The 12,199-nt window shown below is 35.8% G+C and overlaps 1 protein-coding gene across 1 annotated transcript; it reads left to right on the top strand.

The window, feature by feature from the left end:
* Nucleotides 1-6: 6 nt before the first annotated feature.
* LOC121506664 lies at nt 7-10,270 on the top strand. Its single transcript, XM_041782499.1, has 15 exons — nt 7-154; nt 275-365; nt 894-1,055; nt 5,137-5,262; nt 5,357-5,520; nt 5,679-5,766; nt 5,923-6,024; nt 6,309-6,332; nt 6,785-6,808; nt 7,525-7,563; nt 7,706-7,753; nt 7,909-7,980; nt 8,820-8,897; nt 8,991-9,056; nt 9,457-10,270. Exons 1-15 carry the CDS (start codon nt 116-118, stop codon nt 9,534-9,536), a joined length of 1,203 nt encoding a protein of 400 aa, XP_041638433.1. The 5' UTR covers nt 7-115; the 3' UTR covers nt 9,537-10,270.
* The last annotated feature ends 1,929 nt before the right edge of the window (nt 10,271-12,199 follow it).

Genomic DNA, 12,199 nt, shown 5'->3' with positions numbered 1-12,199 from the left:
AGGTAAACCCACTGTTGTCAAATCCTGCAGCACTAAGTTGACAAACTATCGCCTGACCTGTGAAGGCAACACCACAGAGGCTGAACCAATCACCTATAAGTGGTTTTACAATGATATGGAGGGACCTTCAGGCAAGGTTTGGACTATAATAAAGGTATGAAAAAAGGGCTCCTTCAGCCTGAGCTGATGAGTTTAAACACTTCAAATCTATCTTAAATGACCTTTCTTTACCATACATACCTGTATTCATGATTTTTTTTCTCTCAATTTTTAGGACAGGTTGGAGACCAGTTTCAGATGTATGATGATGAACCCAGTCAGCAATGAAACCAGTGCACACTTCAAAAACCCCTTCATCATTCATGGTACTAGTAACAATCATCCTCCTTATAAACCTGTTATATTACCTTTTCAAACATCACATTGTACTTATACACAACATTATCGAACAAAAACATCAGCTAACACAATTCTAATAGGTTGTAATAATAATAAAAATAATAATAATAATAATAATAATATGAAGCCTTTCTAAGCACTCAAAGTCAACTTACAAGTCAAAGTTAAAATGGGACATGTGTTATTTGTTTTGTATGTTAATTCATCCATTAATTTTGTTGATGAAAAATACTGAAGTATAACTGTAGGCCTACTTAGACACTCCAGAACTAAATATGATACCCGTTTTGCCCTTGTCTATTATGTAATATAGACTATGCCACCATTTCCACATCTCTCCTCCTGCTTTAAGAGTTTATTTTTTTCACTCAAGGCCTAAAATGGTCTAGGACAGAAAACATGATTTTTAATACCACAGAAAAGACAATAAAATGCAACTCAGCAGTAGACGTAAGAATCTAATAATAATATTTGGTGTCCTTGTTTTTTTACAGTTGAACCTGGCCTGGTTTATGGAGCTAAAGGTGACGATATGATCCTCGGACCACCCCCCATGAATGATACTATCCAAAGCATAGTGTGGAAACACAAGGCCAATATTGCAGCAGATTGGTATGAAGCTGGAAATGAGTTTATGTGCCATGGCCAGTTTATAGGTAAATTTACTTACACATGTACTTAAATATGTTTATTGTGAAGGCAATATCTCGAGAACACTTTGAGGGATTTTTTTCAAACTTTGCATGAATATCCTCTCCAACTACAGAATAAAGTGATTAGATTTTGAAAGTCATGGTCATCAGGCATAATGGTCATTCACTGCTTATAAGAGTTCTATAAGTCACATTAATACAGAAACCACCCAGCTCTTCCCCTTGGCTCACCACCGTACTATCATTCAGTAGAAATTATATTTCTACATGGCAAATCATTTACTAGTAAGTTTACTAGAGTAATAATAAAAAACAACAACAGATCACAGTCTTGACATGCATGGTGATGATTCTGTGTAATTGAATATAAATTGAGTGTGTTGGCCAAGACAGGCAGCTTAACAATGAACAGAGTTACAGACATTAAACATTAACCATAAAAAACACTACAAAACCCAGATCAACCAATCCACAGTCAGAGATCAGGAAGTCATCAGTCAAAACATCTTCAACCTGATGAATCTTCCTCTAATGCCTTCAGTCTACCTTTTAAAACAACTCTAAGAGACATACATTTTCCTGGAGAAGATTCCAGGCTGCAGGAGCAGCATTCCTGAAACTCCTTTTACCTGTTTCAAGATGGACTTTGGGCCCAGAGAGCAACAGTACATTTTGTGACTGAGTCACAGACCGAAGACTGTAGCCTCAGAACTTTCCACATGAATAAAATCACACAAGTAAGATGGAAGCAGATTTAGTAAAGCCTTATACATAAGAATATGCCAATGAATTAGCCTATGAGTGGTTAAAGAAGGCCAACCCACTCGATCTCATACAGAGTACAATGATGAAATAAGGACTTAAGGTTTGTTATAAACCTCAGCGCCCTGTGGTGCACATTATCTAAAGATTTAAGGCTTTGAGAAGATGCATGCGTGTAGAGAACATCACCGTAATCAATCAAAGGCATAAGAGTGGCAGCAACAAGTCTTTTCTTTGCAGCAAAAGAAGAACAAGACTTATTCCTGAAGTAAAAGCCCAGACCAAGCTTTAACTTCTTTACAAGTTGTTCAGTATGAAGCTTAACCCATAAGGACCTTCACCCAGCTGTCCTAATAGAAAAATTACGTGGGGCATAACACTAACTATATATTTTCATTTGTATTATACAGCATAGGTCAGAATCAATTAGATTTAACTACAAAAATCATTTTCCATTTTTTTCAAAGACAAAAACAAAGTGAATGGGCCCACCCCTTCACGATTTATTGATGACACCAACACGTGCGCTGGATTAAAAGAATTTGGCCTTTTAAACCCCCTTTCACCACTGTTTCTGCTCATTTATGCCACTATTGAATCTGATTTTCCAACTTCATATAGCCATTTTGCAACTTCTTGCCCCTTTATACCTATTTATGCCTCTTTTTAACCGCTTTTCAACATTTTCCACCCATTCTTAAACCTTTTTGCATTTCTGTAACCCATTTTTGCTTATCTTAAATAAAAATTCTGTAACCATATGTTATTTTTGGATGATTTTTTCCCACTTTAAAGCAATTTTTGTCACTTTTTAACCTGTTTTTATCAGTTTATCTGGCTATTTTAACCCATTTTTGCCAATTTTCGCCACTTGTGACCCATTTACAGTGCATAACAAATTTATTGGACCACCCTAACCCTAACCAAAGTAAGGTTTATGCCACAGCTGCCCTATATTATCAGCATTGGTAATTACCAAAATCATTTTTTATGTTTCTGCAATGGTTAATACACCAATATGTAGAAGCTCTTTAACCCAAATTATATTTTTAATGCTAAAATATAATAATTATTGTTATCCATGAATTTTCAAATTTACTGATTTACAAAAAAAATGAAAAAATGGTAAAGCACATAATTATTTCTTGATTAATATGTCAAAATATAGTTATTTACTTGCATTCCTGAACAGAAAAATGAGTTTTAGTGGTTGAATGTTATGCTTGATTCATTTCTGACTTCTCAGAGAAGCCCAGTGAGCCAGCTCAAGTTTGGGTGAATTCAGTTTGAAATTCCTCACTCCTGTTCAAAATGGTAAAACGTTGAGAGCTCACTGAAAATGAAAGAGTCTGCATTAAAGCACTTCATGATGCTGGATGGTCTCTGAGACAAATATGACAGGTGGTCTAATAAATTTGTTAAGCACTGTATATACTTATATAAATACTGTATATATATTAAAAAAAAATAAAATATAATTATTACAGCTCAACTTAAAAATGGATCATGATTTTGCTGACCTCAATTGGCCCCCAGTTTGGCTGGGCTCAAGAAAGTTCTCACCTATACCCCCCTTATGGACCAGGCACATGACCACATCAGAATGTTTAGTGTGTTTCACTCAGGAACTTCATGAATTAACAATTAAAGGTCATGTGTTACGCTGGGTCCTTATGGGTTAAAAGTCAAAGAATCATCAATCAAGAAACCAAGATATTTCTAAGGAGATACAGACTCAATCATGTCAGCCTGAGATGTAGTGACAGATGGAAGGTCCTGTGGCTTCTTCTTTGATTTCGAAAACATCATGAGTTTGGTTTAGTCAGGATTCAGAACCAACTTCAACTCACACTGGGTGTCCTGTACAATATCAAAATCTTTTGTAAGCAACAGAGAAGTTGATGCTGTGTAGGAGCAGAGCAGTAAATGACAGTGTCATCTGCATATAAATAAACATTAGCATTTGGCACATCATGCCTGATACTGTTGATATACAGGGTAAATAACAGCGGTTAAGACTGAGCCCTGAGGCACTCCATTTTGAACTTAAAGATATTTGGAAGTAATTCCCTCAGCCTGCACACTCTGAGATCTGTTTGATAAATAATTTTCAAACCAACAGACTGACTGTTCTGACAGACCGATACAGCTTAGCCTGTCTTTTGAAATGACACGATCAACAATATCGAAGGCTTTCGACAAATCAATACAAAGTGCTACACAGTGCTCCTTACTGTCCAAGGACTCAGTAAAATCTCTATCTTTAAAACAGCTGTAGTAGTGTTGTGCTTTTTTCCAAAGCCTGACTGATAATCCACTAAAAAATTATTGCTTAATAGAAACTCTTTAAGCTGTTCACTCACCAGATATTCACCCACCTTGGCTGAGACAGTTTAGAAATCAGCCTATAACTGTTTAATAGTGTTGGGTCTCCTTTTAACAGAGGAAGCACAAAGGCAGATTTTCAAACTTGTGTTATTTTGTTTGAGACCAAAGACAAATCCAAAAGACACAATAAAGGTTCAGCAATAAAATCAGCTAATAACTTTGTAAACAAGGCTCTAATTATCTGGACCAGCCGGTTTCCTATAATCGAAAGTCTCAAGGGCTTTATGCACCTCAGCAACAGTGATTAATCTAAAACTAAAGAACTGTGGAGCAGTTACCTGATATGCAGGAGAAACAGGAGATTTAGTTTTCACTCTGTCAAACAGAGACCCAGATGCAATAAAGTGCTTGTTAAATAAATAAAGAAGTGAGGCTTTGTCAGTGATGATCACCATTAACAATGCACAGAAGAAGCTCAATACCTTTTTTACTTCCAGATAAACACTTCTTAGTCTTCCAGAAAAGCCTGGGGTTATTAAGGTTAAGTGGTTATACAAGTTTGTAAAGAAAAATGCAGGCACTGCTAGTTTTTAACAGCCCAATATTCATTTTTATTCACTTTCTGTTGAGTCATAAAAAAAATTGAGACATTTTTTTCTTCCTGGTTTGATTTGAAATAAAACGTGCTGTGTTCCCAAGTCCAATGCATTTGCGTGAATGGAAATTGAAGCTATTAGAAGGATTTTGAGCTTTATTCACTTCTTTAAACACACTGCTGTTAGTTAGAACACAGCTGTAACTGCCAGGCAGTTGGTGTAGATTAATGATAAATGCATTTTAAAATAGTGTGGTGACCTCAGATTTCATCATGATTTATGAGTTGAATATCAAATATTAAACATAAAGTAAAAACAAGGAATCACCTCTAAATTTTTTGTTGTGTCCTGTTTTAATTTTCCCTCCTGCCTGATGTCCTGTTTCACCATTACATCAGGTCGCTGTGAGGTGAACACTGATACTGGAGCACTGACCATCAAAGGAATGATGCTTAAAGACATCGGCATCTACACACCAGAGATTAACTGCAAAGACTACAACAAGATTCAACTGTCTGTCATCTGTGAGTGGAGAATTTTAAATACAGTGTGTCCATAAGATGATTTTTTAAAATTTCTTCTGACCTAAAGTCTAATAAAGCACCTTTTTTTTGTCAGCTCGTGTAACTAAACCCTCTGTTGGCAAATCCTGCAACACTAAGAATACTCTCTGTCGCCTGACCTGTGAAGGCAACACTGCAGATGCTGAACCAATCACCTATAAGTGGTTGTATGATAATAAGGAGGATGGACCTTCAGTCCAAAAGATACTTCTAACAGAGGTATAAAAAAACAAAATGTCACTGTCAGCCTGAGCTGATGAGTTTAAACACTTCAGTTTGTGATTATTGATCTTTCTTTACCATACTGTGTCATCCTCAGTGCTAGTGAGCCTTTTTTCTTAATCTGTTTTCATGATTTTCTTTCTCTGAATTTTTAGTATTTAAAGGAGGACCATTTTAGATGTATAATGATGAACCCAGTCAGCAATGGAACCAGTGAAAGCATCACAAACCCCCTCATTAAACGTGAGTAGTTCACTGACAAACATCCTCATTATAAGCACAGATTTTTTAATCTTTATACAAACAATGCATATTAACAATACTACAATATCAAACAAAAGCATTAACCAACATCATCCAAATACATTTACCTTTTTGTTTTATCCATTTGTTTTATAGAAGAACAGGACTGGCTGATATCCATCCTTGTACCAGTAGTAGTAGTGGTTGTTTTGGTAGTCGTCATTCTGTTTGCTGTTTTCATCTACAAACACATCAGGGGTAAGAAGCCAGAATTCATTGTTTGGATTAAAATATTCAGTAATAATTAGTTCTTTCAGTAGTTTTGCTCTAACAAATTTATAAGTAATAATATTTGATTTTAAACAAAAAGTCAAAATTACCCACAGATCAGTTCTGTGGTTTAAGTCTGATGAAGGAGTACCTTATGTTCTTTCCACTGTCACTATCAAATAGAAAACAATGCTAAAGCACGGTCAGTGACTGATAATGATCACATCATTAATGTCGGATTTACTACATTCTTTTCTTTCTCTTATGTATAGAAAAAAGGCGAAGACCAAATAACCGTAAGTCACTAAATACTGTCTAAAATGTGTGAAAAGTTTCACATAAATCTCAACTGAAGTCTATTTAAATTAATTAAATATTTATTCATTTTTCTATAATTCAAAACAAACTATTTTCAAGCCAAATCTGTAGTCTTCTTAAAGTATTTATTAAAACCAATATAGTATCCATAAACAGACAATAACTCAGTTGTACCAAATTGTTTTTTTTTTTCAAATTTAGCAGAAATTTTAGAGCTGCTTTGTTGGTTCTTCAATAGTTTAGCTCTACCAGATTTTTGAGTCTAAATATTAAAATTTACACCAAAAAAAAAATCCTTCATTGAATACAACCAGTTATGTGATGTAAGTCTTAATAAGAGGTTTGAGTTTGTTCTGCTGACAGGATCCATCTTTGGTGACACTCTGCTAAAGCATGATTAATGATAATTACATCATTTTCTTTGTCACAGGAAGAGATGATAAAAAAGAAAATGGTAAGAAATTAAATCTTCTCTTTAATGTGAAAAGTTTACCTTGTTTAAATAAACCACAGTTAAGAAATATCATCATTCAAATATTAGGGTCTATTTTAACATGCAAACATGCCTGTATTCACTTTTTTCAAGTATGATATAGTAGTCCAAGTATTGTATAGTATGCAATATGGAAAAAATATATCAAGGTTTTTTTATGGCCAGATCACGATCTTCATTTATCACAATTTTTCTTTCAATTTTATGAAACATTTGTAAGTTAATGACCGGGGAAAAAACAGTTTATTCCCCATATACTTTTTACATGCATAAATTTGGCGTTTACAAGTCGAACATTGCAGGGGAGAGGGCAAAGAGCTAGACGTAAAAGAGACAACTCTATGATAAAACAACTTTAGCAGATCATGGATACTTTCTGTTTTTTCATGATCTGAGGTCGTCATGTCGCCCACCCCTAATACTTCGATAATAACTCAGTTTGACCAAATGTCTTTGATAATTTCAGCAGAAGTTGGAGAGCTACCTTCTTCTTATCTATAAAAATCATATCCAGGATTTAAAAATGTTGAAAATGTGGATGTATAGCATATGTTTATAATTAAAATTTTGTGTTTTCCAAGGAACTATGTTAGGTGATGGTGCTGGACTACAATAGTTATGAACATATGGATTTTTTATGTTTTGTAATAATTTTTGATTTTTTAAAATCTTTATAGGGACTAAATATGAGCTGAAACCACTAAACAACAGCAAAGGTAAGGATATGCTATTTAACCTGCACTAAAACATGTTTTAACGACAAAGGAAAGTGTCTGATTTAAAACAGGGAATACTCAACCAGTTGTGCATCAACTTTTGGGTAATTTTGCAATCTATTTTTTCTGTCATTTGTTTCAGGAGCCAAAGGGACATGTGATAAAACCCAACATCTCAGCAATGGAGCTGGTGTGTAAAATGTTAATAAACCAAACATGAAAACATGTTCAAAATAGTTACAGAAGACTGACTGATGATAGAAAATCAACCAAGTGTGTTTTAGTTACTGTTCTAATTTCTATATCATTACTATTTATTTATTTGTTTTCAATCATTTTCCTCAGATGCCTCAGGAGTACGGAGAACCAGCCTGGTCTCAGACCCCCCTGTGATACAAAATGGCCACAGTGGAGCTGGTCAGTAAAATCCTAACCACCAGAGTTTAACCCAAAACAGTTAAGAATAAACATGGAAGAGTTTCCTGTTCTGGGAAATGTCTTAATATGTTTACCCAAGTTCAGTACATCATTTAAAGCACTTCTACTCAAATGTGTCAGCTCCTCTTAATCTAAGAAGGAAATGCCCTTCTCTGCATTATTTTTAAAGTTATTTACAACTTTAAGTTTGAGCATTCGGCTATTTATTGATACCTACATTGGAGGTGTATCTCAGAGACCTAAAGAGAACAGAAAGTAACACCTGAGTCATCTCAAGGTGCTCACAGAGAGATATGTGTGAAGACTGGACAGAAAAAATCCTTTGACTGTACATAAGCATTGGTCTGAGAGCAAACAAAAGCCTTGGTGTCTGTGTAGCTATGCATATGAAAGAATCTTTGTTTATTTATTTATATCAGGTCAAAATGTGCTCATCAGACATGAATCTAATGGAAATCTACCCAAAGATGCATTCAAGAGAACTCTTTCTGTTTTAAACATCTCATTCAGTTGAAAGTCATCAGTAAACATGGTCACATTTTAAACCGTAACATCTCAGTTTACTTGTGGTATTATTTTCACATTCAGTGACTCTGTTGCACATAAGACACTGCTATGAAAAATACAGTTTTACACTTGATTAAAATGATTATCAGGTAACTGACATTTCAAGCTTTTTAAGCTTGAAGCTAGTTCTAACATCCAGTAAAAGACATTTAGCTTTTGTCATCCAGGCTGGGGTGGGACAGACATCGTGGTTTCAGGTGTTAAAGGTGTATTAAAATTCTTACTTGTTATTGTGTTGTTTTATTTAATAGAGACTGAGACAGTGACTCCAGAAACTTCCAACCAGAGCCCGGCAGAAGCTGCAGTCTCTGACACTGACCAGGAAACTGGTGAGTTCAACCGTATGTTATCCAAAAAAATAAAACATGGTCACTATTTTATCTTAAAAAACAATCTACTTTTTATGTTTCATCAATTTGTAGACCTCCCATCTGTAGAGGTTCCTGACCCGCTAAACTCTGGATGTCTGCATACCAACAAGGACTCTGGTAAGTAATATTTAACATACTTGTCATTCTCTGTTATTTCTCTCACAGTTTCTAATGACTGAAAGAATAATGTTTTGTCTTTGGTGTGTTGCAGTTGATTCATTTTCTGCCAAAAACACAAGTAAAAACCCCAAGAATTAGTTTGAAAATAATCATCACTTTGTCATCCCTGTTTCCAACTCTATCCACTGTCCTCCTCTCTAAATAATGGCATAAAAAGCCCCAAAAATAAATCTTAGAAATAATCAGCTCAGAAAGTACTAAAGGAAGATGTGTGAAACTAAGAAACTTTATCACTTTGTCAGGTTTTTATTGTGGTTTGAACTGTATTTATATAAAAAAATATTTTGAACACCTTTGTTCTGATTTTTTAAAACATCCTTTACTTTTGATTTAACAGAGAAATCTGCACTGATGCCAGACAAGAAACCAGAAACCAACTGTGAGCCATCAGCTGATGAACAGAGAGCAGATGACTGAGGAGATGTTGACTAAACGTGGGTGTTCACGTCTTTCCTGTTTGATAAAACCTCAAAAATCACATTGGTAGAGGCTTCTGTTACAGACTCTGTTTGAAGATGTTACACTCACTATGGGACGTGTTACACACACACACACAGATGACCGCCTTTATGAGATGAAATGCTTTATTCCTCTTGCTGAAGGTGGTGTGAAAACTTCAAGAAATGCACTGTTTATTTCTGACATTAACTACCTACAGCCACGTCTGCTTGTAATGTAAAAATGAATACAAATAGCTGCTCTCTGCAGATCTTACATTTCAAAATTACTGCATGGTTCAGGACCACTGAGTGATAGTAGTTAAAGGGGGCATATTATGCAAAAATCACTTTTTCAGGCTTTTCTAACAAAAATATGTGTCCCTGGCCTGTCCACAATCCCCTCAAGTACCAGAAATATCCATTCCCTCTCCCCCTCTCTTTCTCCACCTTTCAGATAATATGTGATGAAACTAGCCGTTCCCAGATTTTAGCCCTTGTGACCCCACCAGGGGCCTAAGCACCCACCCCCAGGTTTGGTTGGCCCTCCCCCACTTGGAGGAAAGGTCCGGCCTCCTTTACTGATCCTCTCAACTACCAGCTGAGATGCTGGATAGCTCAGTGGGTTACCCTGCTACTACGGTCTTGGAGATTGATGGTTCGAACCCCAGTCAGGTCCTAAGCTTTGGATAAAAGTGTCTGTGAAAAGTGCTACCCATGTATGCGGGCAGCCCGGGTTTGAATCCGCCCTTACCGCATGTCTATTCCCTGTTTCCGAGTCTACCCGCAGTCCTTCCTCTAGAAAAAAAAGTGTAACATCAGGAGTGCCACATCCATTTCCTGAGAGAGGCATGGTCAGGGGCGGAGTCAGACAGCTCATTAACATTTAAAGCCACAGACACAGAAACAGCTTGTTATGAGCAGGGCTGAAACAGAGGAGTTTTTAGACGTGCAAAAGTCCTACACTGGAGTGTTTTTTCAGCAACAAACTTCACAAGCATGTTTTGGGGACCTCTGAGACCAACATAAACTTTTCTTAAAAGGGTAAAATATGTCCCTTTTAACATTTCTGTTTATAGCAGCTTCAGACCAGTCGTAGTGGAGAAATAAGGATTGGTTCTGTTTGGACACTGGTTGGATAATATTTCACTGGATTCACTCAGGTGTGTCGGCTAGAACACCACTTAATAACTTGGACTTTTATAGCGCCTTTCATGAGACCCAAGGTCGCTTTACAGAAGAGTAGAAAACAAGACAAGACTTAAGGCCAGAATATTCCAGAGTAGACAACAATAAGCGCTGAGATTTGGTTGTGGATGTTTACTTCCTCTTCATCACAGTAAATGTACAATCTGCCAACGATCATGTAGTACAACTTTGCATTATGGTCTGGCTGAGTTCTTTCTGTGGACTAGCTGTGGTTTCTATAAGGACAGAGCATAACAAACAGAACTGTATGTAAGTATGCATCATCTTACCACTACAGAAATAATACAGAGTAAAAACAAGGAAGCTATCACAAAGCTTGTAAGCACAAATTCACATCATGTTAGCTGAGTGAAACTAATAATGAACATGCCTGTGCTGCAGTGTTGGCTAATTAGCACGGATCTAATGTCTAAACACAAACTTTACCACATTTCACAGAACAATGTTAGCAAACAGAATTAACACAACATAGCTTTCATTATCAAATTTCAGTTAATTCACAGCATACTGACCGCATGGCACTCTGCACTGCACTGCTTATTTTCCTGATATTATTTTCTAGTAACCAGCAGGGGGAGCTCTTTCCTCAATAACCCTGCTACGCTAAGGAAACCTGACAGCAATCCAGCAATATATTGAACAGCAGAACTAATAACTTTAAGGTACATTTGGGGCATTTTCTACACCAGTGAGGCATCATAATTGCTTTATGTTGAAAGAAAACATAAAGAAGCAGATAAGGGATTGATGTCAAAAGATTTTAGAGGGCTTTAAGAGAAATGTGTCTATTTTTACAAGGTTAATGCTTTGTGACATTTTTACAAATAGTAGAGGTCACATTTGCTTGACTCAGGGTCCCTTTTTTTTTTACTTCTATGCAACTGTCTTATAATCTTTCAGGGTTTAGACTATGCATTTTTGAGACAAAATCTGTGCTGCCAAACCAAAGTAAAGAGACAATTTTTGTATGTTTTTATTTCCTTTGACTCTTCAAGTCGTGACCGAACACAAACATTTTGTGGTATTTTTTCCTTTTATAAAACTTAGCAAAAATATAACATATCAAACAGCATCTCCCTCCAATAATTTCCTTTTAACTCTTCTATCTTCCAAAGTTTGTCCTTGCATTTTTTGATGAAAAAAGACAAATATTTCTGAGATGATGGGGCCTTTTTCTTATTTTGTACTGAGAACAATTTACCTGCTGAAATGCTAAAGAGAAGAAACAAAAAAATTAGCTTTGCTCAGTATTTAAGAAAGCTAGATGTACTTTTGTAAAAAAATAAAAAAATGTACTGAGATTATCAAAAAAAAGCATCATAATTGGGGGGAAAAAAGCATGTTACTTGTCGATCAAGCTAAAAAAAAAACATAAGAAGAACAAGCATGTCCCCTTTAAAGGTGTACTTTAAATCCTCTGCTGTAGTTCCTCTT

Source organism: Cheilinus undulatus, unplaced genomic scaffold, assembly GCF_018320785.1.
Source record: "Cheilinus undulatus unplaced genomic scaffold, ASM1832078v1 Contig6, whole genome shotgun sequence".
In the NCBI taxonomy this organism is placed as follows: Eukaryota; Metazoa; Chordata; class Actinopteri; order Labriformes; family Labridae; genus Cheilinus; species Cheilinus undulatus.
This window is presented reverse-complemented; position numbering and strand designations above follow the sequence as displayed.

Coding starts and splice junctions, on each gene's coding strand:
- LOC121506664 (XM_041782499.1), top strand. CDS start 116: ATGGAGGGACCTTCAGGCAAGGTTTGGACTATAATAAAG. Junction 155..274: donor AGGTTTGGACTATAATAAAG/GTATGAAAAAAG, acceptor CTCAATTTTTAG/GACAGGTTGGAGACCAGTTT. Junction 7,981..8,819: donor AAATGGCCACAGTGGAGCTG/GTCAGTAAAATC, acceptor TTTATTTAATAG/AGACTGAGACAGTGACTCCA.